Here is a 9,523-nt window from a genome sequence, read left to right as displayed (position 1 = left end):
TAAATTTTTTAAGTCGACAATCATCGAAATAATAATATTTTGGTACTTGACCGGTAGATGGCGCCACCAGAGCGGGACCCGTCAATAAGAGCTTCATATTCGGGGATTAGTTGCCAGACCTAATAATCTAAGACCGTGTAGAAGAGTATAACCAACCATTGGTCAAATTGTATTATTTTCATACTAAGTGGTTTGTATTCTGCTGGATTAAATAATTATGGCAAAGTTTAGAAAAAAATTGAAGTCCAAAGGTAAACGATGGGTAAAAGGACAAAGCTCAGTCACCAATCCAGATTCAAAAAAATATCGTTCCCAAGCACAAATTAATTTTTGCAAGCCAATATTTGGTAAGTACTTGAAATTTAAGTTGATCTATACCTAAATAATTAGTCTAAACAATTTCCTCTAACTCTAGGAGGAACTGTTCAAAATGAAGGAAAAAGTTTGTTAACTCAAAACAAATTGAAGGAACATGATAATATTACGAATAGTTATGGTTTTAACAAATCTAAACCAGATGATGTTATGTCTCATACTTCTGCATCGACTTACAAAACATTTGAAACATTTGCTTCTGATTGGAGCTCGTGTACCAATCCATCTTTTAATAGGTAAATAAATATTGTATATCTAATTGTTTTTATAGTTTAAAGTTTCATTGAATAACTCGTTCGCTATAAAGTATTTTTATATCATTCTTTACAATGCCAAAGTCTTACATTAACTATGTTAATCATTTATATACTACAATCTTTTTCAATTAGAAATAGGTAACTAATTAACAATTCTCAGTCAAATATCACTGATAAGTGTCATTACTCATTATAATCAAACTATTCATACCTATATATTCTAAAATCACATATTTCCTTAAAGCTTAAGGGCAGATTGTAAATTGTAAAAATTGTTAAATACATTTTTAAAAAAAAAGTTTAATTTTAATATTTTGAAATATATGATATTTATTACTTTTTTGTCATTAAAAATCTGAATGGATTATTTTTCTATATGTTATGGTTATTTAAAATTAGATTTATTCTGATTACTGATCAGTTCTAGGCTGAAGAAAAATGACTAGATGTTTTTTAGGAGAAGTTTATTTCTTTGTACCTTTAATTGTATCTCAATTTATTTGTAATTTTAAATTCAAAAACTTGTGTTCATTTTTTTCTTTTTACTTGATGTAAAACCAATTTGAATATCAAAATAAAAATTGTTCGTACAATGATTTTTCCATACATTTTACAATTATTTTTTTAAGTTTTTTAAACTATAATAGGAAGAAACAATTTTAAAATATTAGCAAAATCATATACTGCTAATATAAATTAATTTTTGTTTTCAGGTTACTAAAAAATTTTAGTTCAAACTCTTATTTACATAAAGAAATGTTAGCCATACTTGCAGCATTAACTGAAGTAATTAAGGCTAATGGAGGCAAAGAAACTTCCACAGAATATTTTGCAGCTCTTGTAAGTAGATTTATTGTTTAATATTTAATCACAATGAATGAACGTACTAATATTATGAAAATTTAACTTTTAGATTACTACCTTACAAACAACCTTAAGTAATGGACAGGATGATTGTGAAGATAGTGTTACAGCTATGGTATCGTTATTAAGTATGGGTATGAAATGTGTTCCTAAAGAAGTTCTTTGTACTAAATTTGGAACGACCACTCAAACTTTATTAACAACACTTGCAAAATTTGCTGAATCAGATAATAACAATTTATTAAAATCTGTTAGTTTTGATTTTCTAATGTTTTGATCACATTGTTTTAAGAAGTTTTGACTTATAGTATCATGATATTTTTTATAGGTATTAAGTTGTTTATCTTTGTTACTTCGTATCCAAGAAAAAATTGTTTGGTCTCATAGTTCTACAGTACAAGTGTATGATGCAATTTTAAATTTTATTATACATTCAAAACCTAAGGCAAGTTAAATTATTTGAAGTATTATATATTGATGTATTTAATAGTTGACTTAGTTATGAAATTACAGTTTCATAAGTTAAACATGTATAACCTCTGAATTATTTAATTCAAATAAATATTGAAATTGAGTTTTAAAGGCAAGCCTTTACAAACTAACCAGTTTCACGAACTGTGCCGATATATATAGCTAATAAACAAATTGAGCAATTTTTGAACTGGTTCTTGATATTTATAACATATTTGAAAATTTAAACACATATCATATTTTTTATGTTTGCATTTTATAGCATAACAAATATTTCTTTTTGGCTTTTAGATTCGTAAAGCTGCTCAACATGCGGTGTGTGCTATATTAAAATCTAACAAAGATTTAATGCATCCTATATCAGGTTATACCGCTACATATTGTACTAAAGTGTTAACATCGGGTACAACAGCTAGTAACACAACAACTGTTCTTCATGTTCTAACTTTATTAAAGGAATTGATGCCCATTTTTCCTAAAAAAGAACTCAAAGTATATTCAGTTCAAAAGTTTTGTTTAAAATTAATTAGATAAAATAACTATGTATTAATATATATTTTAATTTTTAGCCTCTTTGTGAAGAAGTCTTAAAGTTGATGACTCTAAACCATCCATTATTGCTTTCATGTGGTTTTCAAGTATTCCATGGCTTATTTGTTTCTTACCCATCATCAGAACTTGTTCTTACATCTACACTGAATGCCAAGTTATTAATGGCTCTTTTTGATTATCGTCCTACACCAATAGATACACAACCTACTTTAGCTTGGTTAGCTGTCCAACAAGAAGCTTACATCTGTTTATCAAAGTAAAAATTGGTTTTGTTATAATTTTTAATTTATTTATCTATTTACACTTTTTTTTTTGTAGGAGTGACTTATCATTATGCATCTCCCAGCTAAAAAGAATATTCAAAGTATGTATTGAACTTTGGGTTAATGGCAACACGGAATTATTAAAAGCATCCGGCTCTACATTACGTATTCTTATTGAAGAGTGTATTGGACACGCTACTGATTCAACTTATCATCAAAGTATTTCTGTTTTATTCAATTTAGTAACTCAGTGTTTATCCTATCAGTATAAAAATGCTTGTTCTCAAGTTTTACATACACTATCTACATTTTTCAAGGTATAAATAATTATTATTGTTAAATTTATAAACATTAAAATATATTTATGATATTACAGTTTTATGGAAAATGTGCCCCTAGTATATTCTTAGAATGTATAAAATCATTGGGACAGCTTAGAGATTCTAATGAAATCACATTTGTAAATGAATTGGAAATGACAATTGGTGCAGGTATCAAGTATATTGGGCCTGAATATATTATTTCAGATAAAGTTATTCCATTAAAGGTATGTCGTTTTACAGTAAAACACTTACTAGACACATCATTATCATATTAATATTTTTATAAAAATTGATTATTATTTTTTAACAAAATTATTTTAAGTATTTTTTTAGATGCATCTTAATTTTGTTTTAGGTGGATGATGTTGGAGAATTTAAGCGTAGTTGGTTATTACCTGTTTTAAAAGATAGTATTTCAAACTCTACACTTAAATGCTATATAGATCACTTTTTACCTTTGGCACTAAAATGTCGGTAAGTATCCAAATTTGAAATATTATTAATATATAAATATTCCTTAACTATTTTTCTACTTATTTTAGAGAAATGTATGAAAATGCTTTAAAAGCTAATGATAAAATAACTGCCATTAGTTATGATCTTCTGGAATCACAAATTTGGGCTTTATTGGCTAGTTTTTGTTCAAATCCTTCTGATATATCCACATCGTTTCGGGTAAGTTAGAATGTATAATATACAATCAATATTATTGCATATTCATCTATAATATTTGAAATATGTGATATATAAATTTTCTTATTTAGTAATAAATGTATCATAATTGTACGTCATGCACTTCCTAAACTGTGTACAATAATTAATTGTCATTTTATTTTAAATTATAAGTAAATAATTTAATTATGTGTCTATGCACAATATGCACATATTAATCCAATTAACCTTAACGATATTATGATCATTTTCACTAAATTTTAATTATTATTATTATTATAAATTAAACTAACAGAAAAAAAAAAATAAAAAATGTCATTATCATATTTTTTTATATTATAATATATAATAATATAACAAATTATAAATTCAAGTAGTATAAACCTAATATTAATATAAATTAACTTACCATTCTATATTTTATTAATTTTCATGGTCTTCAACTTTAATGTCAAATAAGGAAAAAATTATTTAAATTTAATAAATAATTAAAAACATTTACAGTTTTCTTTTGTAGAAATCAACTAAAAATAGACTTGTTTGAATTAGAGTTTTAAAAATAATGATATTTTATAATTTATTATTAATATGCCAATAAACCAACATTGTTGAAATAGAAATATTCACGTAGTGTAACATATTATAACCTGCTACATAAATATTTGGTAGTTACATTCAGACCACAAATAATTAAGTATTATAGGTTTCTAAGTTTTTGTAACATATTGTATGAATCCAATGCCTAGAAAGTAACTAATTATTATTCAATATTAAATCTGTATTTTTTTTTTTTTTAATCTTAATTAATTCTACCCGGTAGATATCTCATCCATTTAGAACGTACAGTAATTTTATTTATATATTTATTTACTATAATTTTATAATTTTTAACAATCCTATGTATTTCAATATTGAACTTTGTATACTGTGTCTTTTGGCAACCCGCATGGTGGGCAGTCCGCTTAATAAAGTTGTTCTATATAAATTATTTGAATTCAAGTTTAAAAATTTAATTGGTTCCCCTCAAAAGTTGTAAAAATTGAGTTATTGTGGGAAACAAAAATATACAATAAATTAAAGTATAGGTTCAATTGATCACCTCGGTGTGTTTATAAATCTTAATATTATATGAAACTGATGTTTTAGATTATTGCCAGAACCATGGGTACTATGTTGAGTTCTCGTAAGGAGTTAAGAGATACGATTCTTGTTTCATTAAGGAAACTTATAGCTTCGGTTTCTAAAAATGATGATGTGCCCGATGATAAAGAACAATTGTCTTATTTTGCAAAAAACTTTTTACCAATCTGTTTGAATTTATATACTAACCCTGCTCACGGTACAGACGAACAAGCTACTAGATTTTCTGCTTTGGAAACAATCAAAGTAAATTATATATATTTTTCTTTTTATTGAATAATTGAATTACTTAATTGTTTTAATTTATTATTACAGATGTATTTGACATTGTCAGACGATGAAATAAAAGAACAGTTATTTAATAAATGTTGTGGTATGCTGGATAATTCAAAAGATGCGGACCATACAGTGATAGAAAGCATTCTTGATATTATTGGAGTATTGGTACCTTATCAATCTGTTAAGACACTAAAATCATTTTTTGATTCCCGAATTTCTAAAGCCAAACAATTAAAAAATTTCAAAGAAGAAAAGAAATATTTTAGGTACTATACATAATAATATTATTTTTATTATTTAGTAATTTAATAATAACATATTTTAAAATAATAATAAAAAAAAAAATTCAATAGGATTCTGGAAGAAATTTGCAGTTCTAAGTCTCTGACTTGCAATAAATTTGTAAAAAAAAATTTTGAAAACATTCAAAACTTTATATTGTCAACAGCTCAAAATGCTGCGGCTACCAGTCGTGGGGTAATTACTTATATTTTGAATGCATTTTTTGTTAATTAATCAATAATTTATTAAATTAAATGTTCAGCCTCGATTACGATGTTTAGCACATCTCTTAGATCATACTGATGATGACAATGTGATTCAAAGTATATTAACTCATCTCCCTGAAGCTGTACTTTGCTGTAAAGGTTCCACTGTGAATAAACGATGTCGTGAATGTGCTTTTTCATTGATTAATAAAATGGCTTTATTAGCAATTAAAGTTGAAAACGGCTTAGAAAACTTTTTAAATGCTTTATCAGCAGGATTAGCTGGTTCAATTCCAATGATGAGTTGTACTATTTTAGCATTAGCTTCAGTTCTCCATAACCGTAAAGGTATGTAATAAAAAAAGTAACTTAAAATTTAACTTATTAACAATAATAATTGTTTATTTTAGATGAAATTAATTCAATTCAATTTGAAACAATTTTAAGTAATATTTGTTTACTTATTACAACTGGAACAAGAGAAGTCGTTAGCTCAGCTTTAAGCTTTATCAAAGTGATGATTACTTCATTTTCTGATGGTCTGATGCCCTATCTTTCAACAATTGTAAGCTAAATTATTATTAAATTATTAATATTAATGTGTTCAATCATATTTTTGTATAATATACACAAAATTAATAATTATAAAAAGATATTTTTAAAGTTCTAATCGATTGCATCTATCCGGTAAGAATTATTTCTGATGATTAAAGATGTATATAAATTAATCATATTATTTATTATTTAACATAATATATAATTAAATAAGTAACAGTGGCTTGGCGCGTTGGCTGCTACCAGTCATTGAATGCGACTGAGAGTAATTAACGCCTGCTGTTACTATCTCCTGGATGGGTGACTACCGCCCGGGTTCGTAGTAGTATAAACATTGCCACACATACACGTGTTTGCTTACCTACTGTAACAACACTTACTTTACCTTACCAACAGAGGCGGACTTACCATTTTTCCGCCTCTAGGCATTACAACACTAGCACCCAAAACATTGACATGCTCCCACGGGGGGGGGGGGGGGAGTAATGTTCCATGAACTAAAACAAAACTATAAAAATTGTATTTAGGTATTTTTATATTTATACATACTAACTAAACAAATAAATATTAATACAATTTTGCATAGGTACATTTGTACACTTGTACAATAATTAAATCATTTTGCGCCTTGATTTATCTGAGCACCCTAGTTTCTAAAATCGTAATCGATTAGCAAATTTCTGAGCATTATGCTGCACTATACAGGAGACGGGCGACAGTGCCAGCGTCGCGCGTCGTCGCAATATTTATTATTATTAATTACTTTATCAAGACACCTGATTTCCAGAATTAATTCCAGTATTCTAATAAAATAAATTGTGGTGCTGAGTGCGGGGTGAGGCGGGTCATTCCACCAAGCACTGTGCGAGCTGTCCCCCACCTAGCTAGTAGAGCGGCTATATACAATGTAGTAATGTACTCGGCGGCCCGAGGCAGTATATTTGACCGCCTTGGCTGGCGTTTTGCGCATGCGCCATTCACAATATTGTATGTGTTTACGCCGTACACCGGTATACCATCTCCCATGCATTAACATAGGCAACTGCCTCGTCGACGTCGAACCTCTAGCGGTGGCGGCGCGCGCTGGTCGCAGGATTAAACTCAAACGGCAAGGTTATTATAGCTTATAAATTAAAACGTTACTGCGACGTGACTACGTGAGCCATTCTCCAGTTTCATGCAAGTTGAATACGAAAAAAAATTAATATAAAATATAAATTTAGGTAAATAGAATTATGAAATTATGAAAAACTAAAAAGTAAAAATTAACTAAAAAATTTCGCCCCCAAAAATATTGCGCCCTAGGCCAGTGCCTTGGTGGCCTATGGGTAAATCCGCCCCTGCTTACCAACCATAGTTCATAATCCCCTACAACAGCTAATGTCCATAGTTGCCGTGCGTAAGTTCAATAAAAAAAAAATAAACAACAAGTCAATATCCAGCAACATTTGACAGCCCCAGAAAATGTGTGAAAAATGAAGAAATACACATCCATATTTTCAATATTACCGTAGACATACAGTATCATTGTACATTATTTTAAATTAAAATGTTATTTATTTTTAGTTGAGTTCTCTTTCAAAAATGACAGATGATTGTAAACGAAAATTTCGTCAGGAAACTAAAAATATATACCAAAGACTGGTACGTAAATTTGGTACAAATCTTATCATACAAATGGTACCAAATACAGATGTTCAAACACATGTACGTTTACGTGCCTTAAATAAAGAATCTGAACGATTAAAGAGAAATAAGGAAAAAAGAACAAAAGAGAAAATAAATGATAAAGTTGATGTTGACTTTAGTCTTAAAACTAAACCCAAAACGTGTGTATATAATATTTTTTTTATTAATAATTTTTATATAATGAAATCATTAATAACAAATTATTGCTATTACCATATTAGATTTGAAGAGATTCTGGCTGAATGTGAAGAAGATGATGAATTAGAAACTAATTTAAACCAAATCCCAAAAGCCAAACAAGAAAAAGGCAGAAAGAAAAAATCTGCTGACAATTATTTGCACGAAAGTGAAGATGATATATTAGATTTTACTGAAGCAACTTCAAATAGGAAAATTTTGAGTAAGTTCAATTTATTGTTAATTTATTTTTCTTTATTAATGTATGTTTCCTTGTGTATAGTGTCAAAACCTAAAAGTGAACATAATACAAATATTCATAAGTTATCTAGTGTTGATGATAGTATAAAAACTGCTCCTGATGGACGCCTTATAATCACAGATGAACCTCAAGCACCAACAAAGTCTGGTGAGATTTAATCATACATATTCTACAAGATACGAGTTTAGCTCAGTTGATATATGTATCAGCTCTTAATATTATGATTGTATTATAATTGAATTACGCCAAAATAAATAAATAAAATAAAAATAAATATGTATTTATACTCTATTCAAAATAAGACCACGACTAGACGGCTGAGTTGTGTGCATGGGCGTGGCTTTTGGGAGTAGTGTCCAACACGTTGCTGTAGTAGGGACGGTGTCTGACTATATGTCTGACAGCTACCTGACGAAAACTGATCGCCGCCTGGTCACGGTCTTTTTTTGAATATAATATAAGATTTTAACATTAATTAAAATAATAAAATTAATATAACAGCTGATTAAACTAGGGCTTGCAGTATTTTTGGTATTTTAGAATACTGGTATACCGTGAAATGGTAATTAACGTTTTACCGAAAAAACCGTATACCTATATTTATTGTTTTTATATAATTTTAATTACATAATATAATAGCCCTATCCTAGGTTGGAAAGAAACACTAATAGCGTTTTCGTTTTGACAAAATAGTGTGCACTGAAATTCCACTAGCACTATATGAGTGTTTCACTAGTTTTCTATAAATCAAATAAGAAAAAGAAAGTATTATATATAAATTATTAATATAATTATAATGATAATAATATAATAAATAGGAAATTAGATGATAATGTGGCCCGTTATAGAGAAAAACTGTTCATATTTATAAAATACATCCATTGCACTGACAAACTCGGTGGGGCAGAAAGTGCACCCAGTGCAAAAAGTGCGTCAAATTGAAAACGCTATAATACATTTTCTGACATGATATTTTTAATAATTAGGTACCAAGGTACGGTATTTCAGTTATTACCTAAAATACTGTTTAAAGGAGCACACAACACAAAAAATAAGTTTTTTTTTATTTGAAAGAATGTTCAATTCTCTAAGGATTATGGTATATGTTTTACGTTTCTACTCACATTATTCAATAAGTTATGAGCAATTGAAAAAA

General features: G+C 28.1%; 1 protein-coding gene across 2 annotated transcripts in view; it reads left to right on the top strand.

Moving 5' to 3' along the window:
- LOC100167985 (RRP12-like protein) overlaps nucleotides 1–9,523 on the top strand; it is a 12,126-nt gene that overhangs the window by 332 nt on the left and 2,271 nt on the right. For both annotated transcript variants that reach the window (XM_008185546.2, XM_001947755.5), the window contains exons 2-20: nucleotides 137–347; nucleotides 416–611; nucleotides 1,346–1,472; nucleotides 1,546–1,746; nucleotides 1,825–1,941; nucleotides 2,259–2,459; nucleotides 2,537–2,775; nucleotides 2,838–3,099; nucleotides 3,159–3,329; nucleotides 3,461–3,579; nucleotides 3,648–3,780; nucleotides 4,924–5,163; nucleotides 5,233–5,462; nucleotides 5,550–5,673; nucleotides 5,741–6,032; nucleotides 6,095–6,249; nucleotides 7,806–8,068; nucleotides 8,150–8,328; nucleotides 8,389–8,514. In XM_008185546.2, the coding sequence (XP_008183768.1) occupies nucleotides 218–347; nucleotides 416–611; nucleotides 1,346–1,472; nucleotides 1,546–1,746; nucleotides 1,825–1,941; nucleotides 2,259–2,459; nucleotides 2,537–2,775; nucleotides 2,838–3,099; nucleotides 3,159–3,329; nucleotides 3,461–3,579; nucleotides 3,648–3,780; nucleotides 4,924–5,163; nucleotides 5,233–5,462; nucleotides 5,550–5,673; nucleotides 5,741–6,032; nucleotides 6,095–6,249; nucleotides 7,806–8,068; nucleotides 8,150–8,328; nucleotides 8,389–8,514 (3,505 nt within the window). In that variant the 5' untranslated portion in view covers nucleotides 137–217. The remainder of the gene's footprint in view (nucleotides 1–136; nucleotides 348–415; nucleotides 612–1,345; nucleotides 1,473–1,545; nucleotides 1,747–1,824; nucleotides 1,942–2,258; nucleotides 2,460–2,536; nucleotides 2,776–2,837; nucleotides 3,100–3,158; nucleotides 3,330–3,460; nucleotides 3,580–3,647; nucleotides 3,781–4,923; nucleotides 5,164–5,232; nucleotides 5,463–5,549; nucleotides 5,674–5,740; nucleotides 6,033–6,094; nucleotides 6,250–7,805; nucleotides 8,069–8,149; nucleotides 8,329–8,388; nucleotides 8,515–9,523) is intronic.

This window comes from Acyrthosiphon pisum, chromosome A2 (genome assembly GCF_005508785.2).
Source record: "Acyrthosiphon pisum isolate AL4f chromosome A2, pea_aphid_22Mar2018_4r6ur, whole genome shotgun sequence".
In the NCBI taxonomy this organism is placed as follows: Eukaryota; Metazoa; Arthropoda; class Insecta; order Hemiptera; family Aphididae; genus Acyrthosiphon; species Acyrthosiphon pisum.
This window is presented reverse-complemented; position numbering and strand designations above follow the sequence as displayed.